Here is a 17750-nt window from a genome sequence, read left to right as displayed (position 1 = left end):
CTTAGACTTTACTCAAGGGAGAGATTTTCTCCCTGTTACAATCTGAATAAAGTTCCAGAAGCAGATACCACAAGGCAAGAAGAAAGTAAATACTTAAATTAAAGAACAGGTCAGCACCAAATACTTATTTCAAATTACAACAATTCTGATACATCTTACACTCCCATGTGTGTAATGCAAGATCCAGCAAGAGTGGGTGCCTCTGCCTGTCAGATGCCTACATTCAGAAAAAAGACTTATTTGAGAGAGGGGAGTGCATCTTTTTGGGCAACAGATACTAAAAAGGGTAGAGTTTCAAAAAATAGTATTTTCTTACTTGCTAGCTTTAACTCCTGCATCTCTGTAAGATCCCCATCTTAAACCAGAGACTGCAAAGACAGGCTGCTCCTTTTCTCCCTGTAAAGAAAAATAAACACTGCAAATTTGCTTTCTCTCACCTTTCTTCCAACTTTATTCTCCAAAGTTGGAAAAACAGCATTGCTACGTAAAAACTTCTGCTAAATTTCTACAAAGAAATTTAACAGAAGTATGACAAAGACCTAACAGCAATAAAGCTTAGCAGAATTTAAGCACTGTACATTCCACTGCTCCAGGGAGGAATATAAGAGATGAAGTTTTGAACAGGTAGCCCGAGTTTGACTGCACACCCAGCAATGGCCATTTCATTTTGTGGATTTGACTGTTAGCCAAAAGCAAGGAGCTCTGCACAGTGACACAACACTCTTGCTGCAGAAATGTCCATTCTACAACTGAACAGAAAAATAATATTCAGAAACCATATCAGGCATAGTCAAAGGTTTTCCAATTTTGTATTTTTCCATTTGTCAAAGAAAGCTATTAACTTCACAATCCACATGAATGCATCAAATCAGCAGACAGCTCCTGCTATCTCTCACCATTGCTACAGAAATATGACTGTAATAAGTTTTGTATTCATCAATATTCTCTGAGTCTCAAACAAAGGCAATGTTGAGGCATTCTAGTGTTTTCTTCTGTTTATATTGTCTGATGCCATAGCACATGGTGGAGAAATGACTGCCAGCAGAACTGCAGATATCATAAACCAAAATTGATAACAGCAAGACACAGAGGAAAACCAGTCCATGTAAACATAGAAACATCAGAATGGGAAAATTTTAGACATGTTGGCTTCCAAGTAAGCAGATGCTTTCACCTTGATCTGTAAGACATCAAGAGGAACTGTCTCTCCTTTCAAAATGGCCAATGTAGCATTAGTAATATGTCTGCAAAACAAACCGGAAAAAAAGCAAAGGAAAACAAACAGGAATAAAGGAAATGAGTAAACTTTAAAATTACTTTTTTTTTCCCCAGCAAATTCTACTATGAGTCCAGGTAGGGCTTTTTTTCAGCAAAAGTAAAAACCCCAGGGAAACGTGCTGCACTTAACTGAAATCAGAAAGCAAAAAAGGTGGTTGCAACACATGACAAAACCTAACAAACAGCAAAATACAGAAAACAGCGAAAGGAAATTATCAGCCTAAGCTTTTGAGATATTCCTCCTTTTTGAGCTAACCTGGGAGGTCAGAGGCCAACTGCGTTACCTCCTGTTTCAGGTACTTAATACACTAAGGACCCAAATCACGGTTTTATTTTAGTGGTAGCAAGTATTACAGCCTGGGAGAGAGTGGGACAGCATGACTGGTCTCAACTTAGTAAATCTACCTATCAGCAGTGCCCATATTGTTTAGGTCTCCATTAAGTTGTGGGCAGTAGCCAAGGCACTCTGTCCTTTCAAGCTGTAAAGGTTTTGTAACCAAATGTCTAAGTCCACTAAATAGTCTATGTTCAAACCTTGAAGTATATACTTGATTGAAACCCCTTCTTTGTTTTCAAAGTTGGGTAATATTTAATTTCCATACTGCATGCATTTCCAGTGTCCCAGCTGGACAAGGAAAAAATACAGTTTTCAGACCCACCCCAATATTCATGTGAATCAGTGGGAGAAACTGCCCTTGGTTTCATCAGGATTACAATACTGAGACAGATAAGGAAGCTGTTCTTCCCACAGCCCATCTTCTCTCCCAGCTCTTATCTTTCTCTAAGACCTTTACAGTTCCTACACTCCTAAGAAAGTGCTGAAGGAACCAAAGCCCAAATATTTCTTCAAAAAATATCACTTCTGCACTTCTTAACTCAGGTTCTGCCACTGGTGCAGGTTGTTAAGCAGCCTATTGACCAAATTACCTTAATCTTCTCCAGTGTGCTGCAGTCCTACCTGCACAGTTCATCACCTTGGCACAAGAAGATCATCCATCTCAAACAGTTTCTTTAGAACCCAAACATAAATTATTATTTTAATCTTAGCTGCTGATTACAGCCTTGTCCACCTTTCTGAGCTTCAAAGCACTCCAGAAGTTTTAAGGAAGGATGTTAGGCCAGTTGACTCATGGCTTTTACATATGATAAATACCAGCAACGGCTTCACAAAAAGAACAATATTAATGAGTTACTGGGAGAGTGAGAGTGAAAAGATTTCAGGATCAAGAAGAAATATATTTATTATTATGAGAGGAGAGGAAGGGAAAAATTGAAAAGAAATGAAGTGTGGGGAAAAGAAAGACTGACTCCCTTTTCTCTTTATAAGTGGAGAAAACAATCCTGCAGCAAAATGAACCGCAGACAACAGATACCACCAGACTGGATCATATCAAGGATGCTGAAGAATTGGGTTGTTGGATTACTGCCAGCATCAGTCCCACCACAGGGAAAAGTCACTCCTGCCCTGCAAAAGTCTGTAATGGGACCCAACCTTTCCCATATTGTTGTATGCCTTACTTTGCAGGTCCTAACCAGGCTATATGTGGACCAGTTTCTAGAATTCTTAGAGTGGAGAAGGGTCAGAAAGAGGACTTATTTTTGGCTTATTTTATATCCTTGCTACATCCTTGTCATACCCTTTCAGCTATTCCTAAGAGGCTGATCCTTTTAATCCCTTTTTCTTTTTAAACTCTGAGCATCACACGATCACAGAGAAATTAGCCACAGCAAATGATTTCTAATAATACATACATTTCCTTCTTTTAATTTTTAGTCAGTTTTTGGAAGTCATTAACTCAGGTAAGTCCAGAGAATCATCAGGCTCTGCCCAGAGACTGCCAATTTCTATGTAATACAGAAGAAAAAGAAAAACATCAAGCTACCAAGAAGCACTGCTTCTTGAAAACAACCAGCTATGTTTCAGAAACACGTCATACTTACTGGACTTGATTCGTGCTCTCAGGGTACAGTGTGTGGCTCAAAGTGCAAGTTTTTCCAAGGGGTATGAATCCTATAGGAATCTTACTGAAGGCAGCCTGGACACATAAGGAGAGTAAATTAACATTTGCATGAAGCTTCCCGTGTGGAGATCACAGCTGTGTCTGGCATCACCCCTTTGGCACTGAACACCAGGCACTTCCTCACACAATGACTCAGAACATGGCACCCAAATCTGTGAAGCCACCACTGCCAACTGGGTACAAAGGAGCTCTCTGTAATCATTAAGAGCATTGTTACATGCATTTTGGCAGACACATCCCAATTAATGCATGGATTCTGTCAGCTATCTGCCATCTTTCTTAATACTGATGATGGCATCACAGGCTCTGAATCCCATTTACCATTGCAGAAATCCCCCTCTGACAGAGTAACCTTGCATAGCAAAGAGATTTTCTCACTTAAGGAAATTAATTGATTCCTCTGCCATCCAAATCATGAAGCAGCAGAAGGCCTAATTTTTGGAAGTCACTGACCATATTATTTTTCTGTACAGCTGTTCAGCAAAAGGGCATGTTGAAGGAGCAGGTTATTACCCTGTACCTCATCTCAAACCTTGCTTTTTGAAGCATGTCAGCAAAGCAGTGTAAACTACCCCATACCCCAGTGCACCATGCCTGTCCTGGGGAATGCTGCCAGCAGCACCAGGACACAGCCAGTCCACAGCCAGCCAGGAATTTCCCTCTCACTGCACACCCAAGCTCTCTCCCCTGCTGTGTCCGTGTCACCTGCAGGTGCTAACACTCTCAAACACCCTGCTCTCATTTCCCTCAGCACTGCTTTGCAGTGTGCACATGAGAGGCTGTTTGCAGCTCCTGCAATCAAGGTCTGCTCCCCTGGCTGCTAGGAACAGGGCTTCAGGAATACCTTGCATAGGCTCTTATCCAGGCAACAGTGGCGTGGCACCCCCAAGGGAAAAGGGAAGCAGGGCACAGAGAGCGCGAGCTCAAGTGCAGATCTCTACTCCTAGAACTGAGTGACACGAAGGACAAGAATTCCTTGGCCAAAGACTTGAAGTGACACAGTGGCAATACTACAACACAGTATTTCACCCATAATTGTGCTGGATGCAGAATTCCCTACACTACTGCAAAAAGATCCAAGCTACATCAAGATAAGAAGCCAAAAAATAAAGAGAAAGTAGCCAGTAAAGCCTCTTAAAGTTTGCTTCCACTATTGTCAGATTATAAAAGTCTCAGGATCCAACTATAATAATATTAGATTTAAAGCAATGGTGCACCAGAATTGATGTAACTAGCCCTCCTTTAAAAATATTGACTTGGTTGCAGAGTCCCCCTTGTCACATTCAGACAAAGCAAAAGTCTAAACAGATACAACTCTAGCTGCCAAAGGTATCATCATAATCTTGTCTGGATTATTTAATTGAATTTTAGCCAGCTACTGCCAGAAGGTTTTGGGAACAATGATTCCCTCCTTTCTTCAATAACATTGTCCTCCCACTTGAAAAAGAAAAATCTCTCTCATTTCCATTCAGAGAGATCCACCTTGAGAGGTTAAAATTTGCTTAGTACAGCCATCTGCATAGGTAGGTATGCACTGCTTGAAAAAACAGCAAAGCAATCCCAAAGCAGTAGGAGTGTGACCATAACTGAATTCAGTTTCAAGCCTGTAGAAATACAAGAAAAACATGTACTTTTGCCCAATGCTTCTGCCAAACAAAGTGGCATGCACAGCTGGTCCATGGGTCTTTGAAAATTGAGCATTTGGCTTCTCCACAATCCCTACTCTGATGCTGGAAACTTCCCAAAGCCATGGCTTGGGAGTCACTGCACTCCCTCAGAAAGGGAACAAAGAACAGCAGGCAGCATTGCAGGACAGTAGCCCAGCTGGATTTCTGCAGAGAAAGCTGGCTCCAGAGCAGTAAGCAGAGTATTTGCTGGAGGCAGCTGAGGCCAAGAGATCACAGTGGATGCATAACACACTCCAAGAAATAAATACAATTTTTAAAATTACACCTTCTCACCTCATCTGCTCTGCGGAGAAGTCCAGTTACAACCTGAAAAACATGGGAAATGCTCTAAGAATTTTATTTTTCAGTTACAGTAAGAACCTATGAAATTCTTAACCACATTTAATCTTTGATAAGATTTAAGGAGCAGCTACTCTTTTTTGGAAGGTGCTACAGGTGTTTACATGGGAAAGGAGGAATGTTCAGCCTGCAAACAGGTTGGAAACAGCAGGTTTATGAGTGTGTCTGAGTACATGCTGCTCCCACAACCAATGCCAGTGTAAACGTTTTAACACTGAACAATGTTCTGCATAATGTAAAACCAGCTCTGGTCAGTACAATTAACAAAAGGCCAGAATGACCTACAGATGTGTTCTGATCTCTTTCTCTTAAGGTCATTGTATTCATTTAGCCATTGTCTTATGAAATCAGTAGTTAGAAATCAGGAACTGCTTGAATAAAATACAGTCTTGAAAAAGAGAGTATCCCCCAGTTCTGCTCCTGTCATTAATCATCTTGACAATAAGCATTTATTAAATATGTTCCATGCTTTGTTATCATTCCCATGTAATTTTTAAATTATCTGATTCCCACTTAGCAAAATTTGCATTCTTCTTGGGGAGTTTATAGAAAGGAAGGAACTCTGAAAAATCAAACCACCACAACTACATCACACTGAAAGAAAAAGTTAGAACCACATCCCTCCAAAGAGTTTGCTCATTCTAGAATAAAGTTCTGGAAGACAGCTATGTCACACACTCTTTTGTCCCCCATTTCCATCATCTCTTAAGACTAATACCAACAAGCAGAGTGTTCTGTGCCCAGAACATTGGAACATTTACTAAAAAGATTCTAAACTGGACAGATTTCTAGGAACAGTTGTTATGATGCTGCTATGTTACACAGACTCAATCTTCTTGCCCTCAGTCCAACCATGATTCTCAACAAACGAGGCTCCTGCAGTACCTCTTGGACTGTGCCATCTCCTCCTGCAATAATGATCAGATCCGTGTTTTCCATCAGTTCCAGAAGCTTTTTTGCTTGTCCCTCATAATCAGTCTGAAGAAACAGAGATCCAAACATGAGCACTCAAACGACTATTTTTAGTATACCTATTTCATAGAAAAGAAATTATCTATCCATCTGGTTAATAGTTATTTTTATACAGGCATAATAGAGAATAGAATAGAATAATCAAGTAAACACACACACACACAGATTAAATGAAATATCAGACCAAATCTTACTCAATAGATCTAGAATACCACAGCAACCATCTTATTTCCAGGTAATACTACATTGAACCCAATCCAGGAGCCAATCACTTGCACAAAAACTCCCACTATCTTTTACAGCCAAAGTGCTCAGGTGCATCTCCTGAAACACAGCATCAACTACACAGAAGACCACTGCCTGACAGCCACTGACAATGGATTTAGCAGTAAAGAGTACTGACTTTTTAAACCATTAAAACTGTTTTCTACAAAATTCATGTCTTTTACAGAATCATCTCAGCCTCACTTCCTGGCCCAGTCCTGTTTTGCCAACTTGTCAGGTCTAACACTACCAAGCATCCGTTTTAAGTCTTGGAAAATTATTTCTTCTCTTAGGGTGGGACTAGGTATTTTAATGACCAGAGAAAGGGATTAATAAAAACAGCATTTTAATAGTAAACCTCATGGAAAAGATTCCAAGATAGAAAGATGCATATCAGAGTATTCTGCTGTTATGACACACTGACTATTAGGCAATCCACATATCACAGCTTCAAAAAAACTGCAGAAAGAGCAGAATCCCTTCAATGTTTCATTGTTCTTCTCTTTCCAAAGGAAACCTGTTTGTTAATTCACACCATTTAGAGCTCAGTGTTCTGCTTTCATGGTGGGAAATGTTGAATTATTTGGAAAGGCACAGAAATAATTTCAGTGTAAAGATAAAAGGTTATTTTTAATTAATCTGAACGGTTCAACTGCATGTCAAAATTCCTCACTTTTCAATTCTTCAAGTTCTGGAAGAAATGACAAATTCAACAGCAATGGGCACGCACCACTAGCCAGCACTCAAATATTTAGAGAGGCTTTTTCTCAAACATGAATTTTAGAAGGGCTGCTTTAGACAGACAAACAAACATATGTACTGCTTTAGCTGAAAATTAAAATCTCACTACGTTGTTTGAGAACCAACTGCGAATGAAAAAGATTAGGTACTGGCCTAATATCTCAGTATTTATTTCTTCCTGTAAGATGTCTACAGGGCAACTGAGAATTTCAAATGCATACAGGTTTGAATTTCAATTCCTCATGTAGAGAAAGAAGAGAGTCAATATTTCTACAGTAGCAGGATCTATCAGTTCTTACCTTAACCACAGTTACATCCAAGCCAGATAAGTGCAAGATTGGTGCAGCATTCTTTTCAAAAAGGTTCCCAGCTTTGCTAGAAATAACAGAGTAAAAACTGTTTAATGGTGCCTGTCTCTAAAAAAAATTTAAAAGGAAAGAAACAAATAAATATCAAGAAGAAATCTACTTAAAACCAAGCATTCAATCCCCACAATCAGTCACTCAACCTGACAGTGAGGAAAGATGAGATTTCACGTGGTTCAAATGCATTACATTTCTAGTCTCATACCTCAGATGTCAGGGTTTTGTTGCAGTTTTATTAAGTGCACAAGATGCTAACTTTAGCCAAAAATAATTTTAAAAATCCATTAAAACAAATTAAGATCTCCAGAAAGAAATTTATTAGAAAATGAATGACGTACAAAGCACTAGCCTTTAGGACCACAAAGAAGGCCCACGTAGGCTTTAAGAAGTATTTTTAAAATCCTGATTATTTATTACTACATATTATTAAATAATGTTAGAAGCAGAATACTGACCTTTTTTTTGTTGTAAGACTGATAATTTTATGCCTGTCATTGTATAACAATTATATCTCTAACTGTAAATTGTTTACAAGTAGAAACATGAGATTGATTAATACTATGCATTTTCCAGACTCACAAAAGCATGTCAGCTATAATATTCCCCTCATAATGGTAGTAACAACTCTCTGCCCCTCCACAAAATGCAACTATTCCAAAGCTTATTTGATCAGCAGAAACAGACACACATCATATCCAAGATTATGATTTTTCTGCTAATGAGAACGTAAAAATAGCAGCCGACCTCTTCCAGGAGTCTTGCTCCAAGCCCATATTTAGCTTCTCAGTTTGTGGGCACATCCCTTTCAAGGGCAGGTTCCCACAGAAGTAAGATCATTTCTTGCCAACTTCAAGTCTTGAAGCAATCAAGGTCATCTCTTACTTCTATAGTTTTTCAGGATGGAAATATATCACACACAAAAGTTTGGAAGGAATACAAATGAATGCTACAGACAAGGGAATGACAAAGGCCAAAACACAGGATTAAAGAAAAAAAAAATGAAGCATATATATATGTGTGTGTTTATAAATAAATTCTTCCACCTCTAGTAACTAATTGTATTTCTCATCCCAATATTTTTGGTGAAATAAAGTTTGGCATAGTTACACAGCACCAGCTTGGCATCAGAGGGAGGCAAAAATGAGCTCAAAAATCTGGCTGGCTTTTACAGTGGATAGCAGAGCAAAAATGCAGCATGAGTGCCTCAAATGAGAGTGCTAGGAAGGGGGAATTTTACCCTTTGCAAGCTGCTGGGTTGAGGAAGACTGTTGCTTTCTTCAACGGCATAGTGGCAGGCATCGGCTGGTTGCCAAAAACCTAAGTAAGAGAAAAAGAGCAGGGCTCAGTTTATCTTTTAAACACACTGCTAAAACAGTTCAAAATAATGCATCTCTACAAATGTCAATGGGCTTTCAAGCCTCATGACATTCAAATGACTTCCATCTTCAGCCACTGGACAGGTCTCTTATTCAAAGACCCACACTCTTAGCAGCAGCTCACATCACTGGCGTAAGTACTCTTTAGCTCATTTTTACAATTCTATCACCATTTCGTTTTTGTCAACCTCTGGTTTTCTGCAATGGGCAGAAATCCAGGGAGCTCTCCTTGACTCCAAGGTTACTGGATTTTCTTTCCTTATGCAATTCTCTTACACCTGCCTGCCACCTTCTTTCTGCATTCTTTCCAACTTCTGAACTTTAATTCCTCTATCTCTTCTACTCATTTTAGTATTTTCTATGCTTCAGTTTTTGAAGACAGGAAGGAAAGATAATTACAAGAGAATCTGCCTTGACCTATAAGCAAGTCCACTGTTTCTTACACGTTTTTAAACTGATCTCTCTCTCCCTAAATATCATTAAATTCCTCTTCAACTTTTAATCCAATTTTGAAGAGGTACCTCAATTTTAAATTCTTTGAGAGTTTCTCCACAAAGACTCTTGCACTTTGGACTGATTTCCAAAGCTGTTCAACACAGGCAAGGAAATGCAAAAGTTCCACATGTTACATCCTGCTCCATAAGCTTCTAGAAGGTCACTTAAAGGCATCCTCACTAACACACCAAATCAAACTGGATTTGAACACAAGGTAGTCAGCAATACCATCCAGAAGCCCCACAAACAGTAGGAACCAAAGCCTACTGTGCTGAACACAGCTCAGCCAACTGTTCCTGGCTTTTTTCCCCCTTTCCCTTGGAAGTTAACCCCCTAGAAGTAATTTTTATATTGAAGGAGGTGATATTGTACACAAAACCAGGACATTTTAGTAGCTGTTAGCTATTTAAACTTATTATTAATTCCACTTGCAAACTTTGCTCAGGAAACTGTTGGTATCTTATTGCAGGGGTTCCATACTGTTGTCTCCTATCGCAAAAATTTCACACCTTCTTGGTGTTTGTGGTGGGCAGCTCCTCAGAGCACTGACTCCTCCTTCACAAAGTAACCAACTGACTCCAGTTCCCTTCTGGACCCCCCAACTCACACTTTTATAGCACTCTTCTTCTCATTAGTTACAGCTATGGCCTGTTAAAGTCAGGCCTGTTCCTAATCTTTGATAACTGGCCCAGCTGCAAATCCTTAGGGGTAAGATTACTTTCTACACTATCTTTATTTTCTTATAACCTATCCCCCTACCAGAAACCTCAATTTAAAGATGGGTACAGGCTGGCTGTGCTGCTTAAAACATCCAAATTTCTTCTTCAGGAAAGAAAAAGCACGAGAGAAGATGCTGAGAGTAAAGAAATCTTCAAAGAAAGTGAAACAAATCAATAGCTCTTAAGCTTTACTCAAAGATCAGCTGGAAAACAGACCAACTTATTATATTGCACTTGTTGGGTGGAAATTGGGGAATAGGGGCCCTCTAGCATGTTACAGCTGTTGGAAACAACTAATTATTTGCTTAGGGGGCACAAAATAATGTATTTGCATGCTCCAAACAATCTAGCAAGGCTCTAAACAACCCAACAAGGCTCATAAAGATTTTATTAGTAATGACATAATTGCTTCGTTATGTAATATACTTAGACATTTATGTTACATAGAGGGGCATTTCTAAAGCAAATACGGATTTGTAAGACAGGAAATTAAAAAATAATAATGCAATATGCTAGAAGTCTTTCAGAGCAGAACATAAGTAAAGACAACTCATAGTCATACCATAAAAATGGTTACTAAATATACATACATACATATATATATATATATATATATATATATATATATCAAGGTATAATTTAGGTAAGTCAGTGCCTTTTTCACTTTCTGGTAATATGCACACTTCTAGGTATTAGAAATCCGCTGGACTGCTAAAATGACAACCCCTATTCTACAACTTTGAAAATTCCTTCATACAAAGCTTTTATAGTGCTTTATGAATACCAACAAAGAAACTACATTCTTTTACACAAAACTATCCTTGAGTGAATTGCTCGCCAGCTAAACCGCATCTCTTTATACGTGCCCAGAGTTCAGCAACAGCAAGACTGATCTGCCAAGGAAGACTGAGTCAGCTGACACTGATTTATCCCAAAGGTGTAAAATGTTAAAAATATGATAAATGGGTTCTTCATTATAGAATCTTTCTATAATCATTTGCCACACCAAGGCTGTCATCATAAACTGGTATTTAAATTCAGACACACATGGCAGAACTTTTGCATGAAATACTGCTGTCATGGAGTCACTCTCAGGAAGGCAGCTCCCTTATCAATTTGATAATGTACCAGGCTTAAAAACCTAAAAATCCAATGTAAAAATGGTACGAACTTCACACACACTTTGTTGTCATCATATTACAAAGTTCCCATACCTTCTCAGTGACGTCTCATGAGCTGCTCTTCATATCACTGACTCCTTCTTCACAGCACAACCAACAAACTCCAACTCTCTCCCTAACCAGCTATCTCACTCTTTTGTACCACTAATCTTCTTATTGGACACAGCTGTGCCCTGTTAAGGGCAGGCCTGTTCCTAATCTTTGGTGATTAGTACAGCTGCAACTCCTCAGTGTGAGACTACCTCCTGCACTATCTTTATTTTCTTACATTCTATCCCCCCACAACACCTCATTCAAACTAAACTTTCTCTTTGGTGAGTTTGTCTCTATTTTTTTCTGATACTTATATACAGCACGATAAAAGCAAGTAGCATTTTTCAAACAATTTTAGATTGTTGTTATTCTGAAGATACCAGACACTTAATGCCTTAATGCAGCACCACTGTGTGTTTTCAAGCACTATTTGCCAATGGCATGTCAGTGAGAATGGAAATTACAGCAAGAATTGATTACTAGGCTTTCTGGTTCATTTCTGTCTAATGCAGGAGTCTTCTGCAGGACATTTTCTCAGGCTTTAACCACTGAAATTGCAGGAAGCTCTACTGACAGTGCTTTTGTATTTTCATTTGTAAGAATAAGCCATAATGGAATAGAACCTGTCACTTAAGTGGATTTAAGAAATGGGAAATTCAGGATTTCCACAACTGAACTATCTGCTGGTACCTGTCTTTTCCTTAGCACTCAGACCTTTCTGACAATACACACAAACCACTTCATCAGCTCCTTTTAAAAAATTGGTTTAATTTGGTCAGCATGCTTCAAATACTGAGGTATTAATGGCTATTTTTTGTGATATTAAAAAACTTCTATCACTTTGTTATTATGTAGTAAAAATGAATAGTGAAAACATAAAGACTCTGAAATTACAAATATGGTTTAAGAAAGCAGTATTTTCAGGGAAAGATCTCCCTTGCTTTTTCATGAGTAGTGAGTTCCCTTACATCTATTCTGGCATGAAGATCCACTGCAAAAGACAAGTTGCTGTGAAAATCTTTCAACAGCAGACAGGCTAAAATTGGGATAATTCAGGTGCACAACACTTCTTTACTGAGAAAAATAATTTTCACCATTCTGCTCAGGTCCCACAACATAGCAATGATGGGAGCGGTGTTACAACCTGCAAAACGTCAAAGATTTGTCACAAAGAGCAAGTTTAGAATAAACTTTATTTGTGGGAGGTAAAAACTTAAAATCCTACAGAAGTGATGTCATCCATGGGAAGCAGCACTTACACCTCCAAAAGGCTGCTTATTAAGGACAACATTTCTTTGTGGGAATATTGCAGTATGGGAATTTGTTGACTGCTGTTTGCTCATGCAGGTCACAAACTAAGAAATACAACAGTCAGTACCCTGAGAGAGTAACTCTCCCCCATGAACAGTGGCCTTCTTGTCACTGATCAACAACCAGGCTGTGCCCATTGAGTTCCCAGGAGATGGGTCCCAAAAGAGCTGGGTCAGTCAGTCATCACAGCTGGCATCCCTGATAAAGTCACTCAGGGTCAAACAGACAAGGGCAGGGTCTCTGCAGCTGAGCACAGACACAAAGTGGTTTGTGCTGCTTCTGCCCAGCATACAACCCTCCTGGTGGGGCTGGGATTTCACTCTTATCAACAAATCATCTCCCTGCCAGAAGTTTACAGGCACAGAGCAATTACACATGCAGCAAAGGAGGTCTGGTAGCTCCAGCAGCAATTAAGATCACCCCAAGGATAACACTGCCCTCTCCTGCAGCAGCAGCCAGGACACACAAGGGGCAGCACCCACGTCCACCCCTGGGCATCCAGGGAAAGAACACAGATGATGGCATCATCAGAAGGCTCGTCACGTAGGAAAGGCCCACTGGGAACAGCTCAGGAGCCCTGCACAACCAAGATAAGAGGTAGATCTTAATCTAATTTTATTACTTTAAACAGTATTACCTGGGCTTCTTGGCATGCAGCTCTTCGTAGCAGGTTATCACTATCAGGTAAGACAGAAAAGAGAGGGGACATTATGTTGTGTAAATTTAAAACAATTTGCTAATTTTTAAAATGTAGGTACATACCCTTTTTACACACAATTTGACAACACTGGAACAGAAAAAAACCCAAAAAAATTTAAGAATAAAACACCCCCACTGATGCACAAATGCATATTTTTTTTCTGCATGTGCACATAAGCATTCTTTCTACAAAAACAAAAGCAAAAAACAAGGACCAGGATGCCAAGTGTGTTGAGATTATGTAAGCTCTGGCTCACTGTGTAAGTGTGATTTATTTGTTAAATTGCTACATAACTGTAGTCCAGAGCTCAGGTGTGTTTTTTTCCAATGTTCTTGCTGCCTGGTGTTTACACTAAAGGTACTTACCATTCTGGCAGTGTAGAAGGGTTCTAGAGAGGACTTAAGTCTTTGTGCATTGCAATTGTGAACTCCCCTTTCCATCAGTTTGCAAGCCAAACACACTTTAATGCAGCACCTCCCACTCACCCAGGTCTGAGCATGGCCCAAAGCAGTAACTCAGAGGGGTGAAAAACATTCATCTCATTAAGTGAAGGGTAAAAACAAAAGAGAGATGCTCAGTGTTAGATATGTCACAGATGGTCTGTTCAGAAATATGTTCCCGACTTGTCACTGGCAAGGGTATATAGACAGCAAGCACTGGAGGCACAGCTGTTGAGTGAAGAATGAAAGTCTATTCCTTCCCCAGCCCCAAAAATGCCCTATTTCCCCTTGCAGACAAAATGGCAAGTACTGTTCTGCTGCGCCCAGAGTCTTGCCTTTCCTCTAGATACCAACACTCTCCATCCTCCAGCTTTCCCTTGCCTAATACCTGGCAAGACCATATATTTTTGTCTGAAAATATCACACACAAAAAACCCCACTTACAGTCAGCATACCAAAACAAACACTGTACCAACCAAAAGGACTAAAGGCCAACCAGACAAAAACAGGTGGCTGGGAGAACAGCACACCTCTCCCCTGAAGTGTGGCTCATCAGGCCAAACCCTGCCATGGAAATGGCAGAAGAGAAGGCAAGGCCAAAGTGCCATCTATTGGATTCCACTGGTTTACAGTATTTATCTGTCACTGGAACTATATAAGCTGCTCTTTTTGGCATCACCAAGAGATGCTGCAGTGCCATGAAACAAGAAATAGGGTGACTTCAGGTGAGATATAAAATTGGGTTCTGTGAAACTAACTACACTATAAAAGCCACAGATTTATTCCTGGTAATAATGAAAAGACAAAGGAAGAGTTCAAGCATGGAAAAAGAAAATATGTGAATAATACCTCATCAGGATAACAAGTAACTGGAATGTCTGCAAAAGAATTCCTCAGAGGCAAGCTGTCATATTTGCTCCTTAAAAACCAAAGGAGTAGATAATTTGTATTAAGCACCTGCAATATCACTTAGAGGAGCAACAGCCCTGGGTTTGATTGCAGTAATATGATGGAAATGCACCAGTTAAAATAACTCTGCAAAGGTTGGTGTTCCAGGCTGTGCAACAGCAGTGTCACAGCTAATTCCAGACAATCAACACAGCGTGACAGGCTGAGTCCACACTGTGCCACTGAGGGCATGAGCCCTCACACAGGGACATTTTTACCTCCCTCTGTGACTACATGTGGCCAAAGCAAATAGAAAATAATTGTGATTTCAATACATAAAATTGAAATATTATGGGATATCAAGGAGCTCCCATTATCAAATAATGGCTGCACAGTTGATGTCTTTGAGAATTGCTGTCCTAACCTTCTCAACAAATCCCAGCCAAACCCACGTTATCTGTTCACTTCACATTGACGCTATTTTGTTCAGAAGTCAAGCTCTGTCACACTGTCAGCCAGGCTGTTTTCCTGGTGCCCCCAGCTTTACGCTGCAGTGTTAATTGTCTTTAAAATTAAGCCCAGCAACACTTCCCAAATACAAGCTGAAAATACTGTGCTCTCTCTTTCAACCTCAAAGATCCTCAAAACAACTGTCAAGGATTCACCTCAGTGAGTTTTACCCATAAAAATTAAGCTTGACAGTTTAGATGTCAACATTTATGCGGATTTTCTCCTGCATTGAAGCACTTAAAGAGATAGAAGAAGCCTGCTTTGACACTTACCATTTTGGTGTCAAAGGAAAAGTTAGATTCTGAGACTAGAAGAATCATTTACCATCCAGCATTTTCCAGGTGATTTGTCTCACTTCTCCAGCAGCACAGCACCCAGAATCCCACACCATCCTAGCCATACTCATAGGACTTCCACTTAATTCAACTGGTACATTTCAAAGTCATCTGAGTTTGTCAAGGGTGTCCCAGGTTTGGTTTAAAGATGCCAGGAATTTTTTAATTTCCTTAAAATATTACGTCAATATTTAACTAGATTCAAGCTCCAATAAAACCAGTACAGGTGCACTCACAGGGATGCATTTGTAAGAACAGCAATCCCCCTCCTGCATCACAGCTGCTGCATTTACTCACCTCACATAGCTCACCTAAAGTACCCCAACTGGCCCTGCAAGTACCCTGCAGATCATAACAACCACTAAATAGAGCTAGAAAAAACGTGAAAACCAGCTAAACTTCTTAAAGCCTTCTGCCTCAGTATGTATTCATTCTCAAAATATGACTGCTTACCAGCTCCCATAAAAGATGAGACTTTAATAACAAATATAAGATTTTGTTGATTTTTTTGTACTTTATTGTCTATTATTAGGTGGTAACAAAGCTTTTTCAACAATCCTCAAACATGAGCAGGTGGACGTGGAGGGAAATTGCTCCACTGCCTTAAAGAATACAAAGGGATTTCTTCTGACTTGCACCATATCCACAGCAAACTAAAAATCAATTTTTACTTCACGTTTCCCCCAAGGCCTTATCCACAGCATTCGGCCTCAAAGGCAAACAGACAAGCAGTGTTGCATCTGCTGGCAAACTCAGGGCTGTCTTCCTGCTGTGAGAATTAAGCATCACACAGCTTACAGCTGGGCCAACTTGCTTAAGCAGTAAAAAATTGGGAAACGGAGAGGAACAAACAGTGGCAGCAGGGTATGGAAGAAAGAGACTGTCCTAGGCTGAACCCACAGACAGAACATTCCCAGCACAGCCTCAAGGCCAGCAGCCACAGCAGCACAGACTCTGTGGAGAACAGAGCAGGCTCATACCAAAGGATGGAACCAACACAGAAAGGACACAAGAGTGACTGTGCAGAGCTCCCCACTCCCCAGCCCTGCCGGGCTGCCATCACACAAGGCTCTGAGAACACAACATTAGTATGACCTGCCTGGACAGGGGTGCTTGGATTCCTCTGCAACACCCCTAGGGCAGGACAGCTGGCCACTGCTCCTGTCCTGAACGTTTTCAGCTGGAATAGGGCATTAATACTCTTACACATAAGCACAAGATGCACACAATTTAGTATGGACGCTGCTCAAGATGAGGCTCAGTTTTGTGCCCAAGAGCCAGCAGAAGCCAGGGTGGAAGGACACCTCCCATGATGAAAGTCACTCAGGGCAGCAATGAATGCAACAAGGAGAGGACAGTGAAGTTGAACTGAAGCTGAGGCTCTCAGCTGCAGCAAGGGTCTGTCTTACATCCAACCAAGGCAATTCCCCTAAAAATGATCACACTACAAATGTAAAAAGAAGCTCAGGATCTCATTCCAAAATGGGTTATCAGCATTAAATCTAAGACTATTAAATGTACTCAAATATGAAGAAGTCTAAAAACTTTAAAGTTTAGTGACCGCACCGAACAGTTTTGTGAGGAGAAACTTGACCAAAGCTGTGCACACAGAATCAATCCTCAGGAGCTGTATCAGAGCTCCTCAAAAAGATTTTATCTTAGCAAAAAGCTTTTTTGGCTGCTTCTAATACAGTAAGAGCACAGAATCCTCTTTACTAGGTATTAGAATTTACTTCCATCTTGGCCTTGGAAGGGCATGAAAGACAAATCTTAGGTTTCATCAGCTTTACCTAAGACTCAGAATGTTTTTTGACAAAGTTTGGATGAAATAAAGTCAGCTACTCAGGAAGTATATGCAGAAAGGTGACAAAGTGAGTTATCAGCTGGCAAACACACAGAGACTAACATTCAAATTGTAGATAACAGCACCACTCAGGATTACTGGCAGGCAGTCAAAGGCTCAGGTGCTTTGCCAGCATTTTCTACTGAGAATGTCAATACTTTAATATATACAGAGTAAGTATGTGATGAGTCCACTGCCTCAGCAGAATATCCAGGGTCTCCATCCTGACATGGTGATGATCACTTATGCAG

At 40.1% G+C, this 17750-nt stretch overlaps 1 protein-coding gene across 1 annotated transcript in view; it reads right to left on the bottom strand.

Annotated features, from left to right (window-relative positions):
* The window catches only part of AGK (acylglycerol kinase), a 36985-nt gene that overhangs the window by 15575 nt on the left and 3660 nt on the right, over window positions 1–17750 (bottom strand). Inside the window, exons 2-9 of the mRNA XM_084205425.1 lie at window positions 13421–13460; window positions 8906–8985; window positions 7603–7678; window positions 6212–6304; window positions 5261–5293; window positions 3220–3314; window positions 1175–1244; window positions 317–396 (exon numbers count right to left, since the gene is read on the bottom strand). Coding sequence (XP_084061551.1) covers window positions 317–396; window positions 1175–1244; window positions 3220–3314; window positions 5261–5293; window positions 6212–6304; window positions 7603–7678; window positions 8906–8985; window positions 13421–13460 — 567 coding nt within the window. The remainder of the gene's footprint in view (window positions 1–316; window positions 397–1174; window positions 1245–3219; window positions 3315–5260; window positions 5294–6211; window positions 6305–7602; window positions 7679–8905; window positions 8986–13420; window positions 13461–17750) is intronic.

Source organism: Fringilla coelebs (genome assembly GCF_963513975.1).
Source record: "Fringilla coelebs genome assembly, chromosome: 5".
NCBI classification, from domain to species: domain Eukaryota; kingdom Metazoa; phylum Chordata; class Aves; order Passeriformes; family Fringillidae; genus Fringilla; species Fringilla coelebs.
This window is presented reverse-complemented; position numbering and strand designations above follow the sequence as displayed.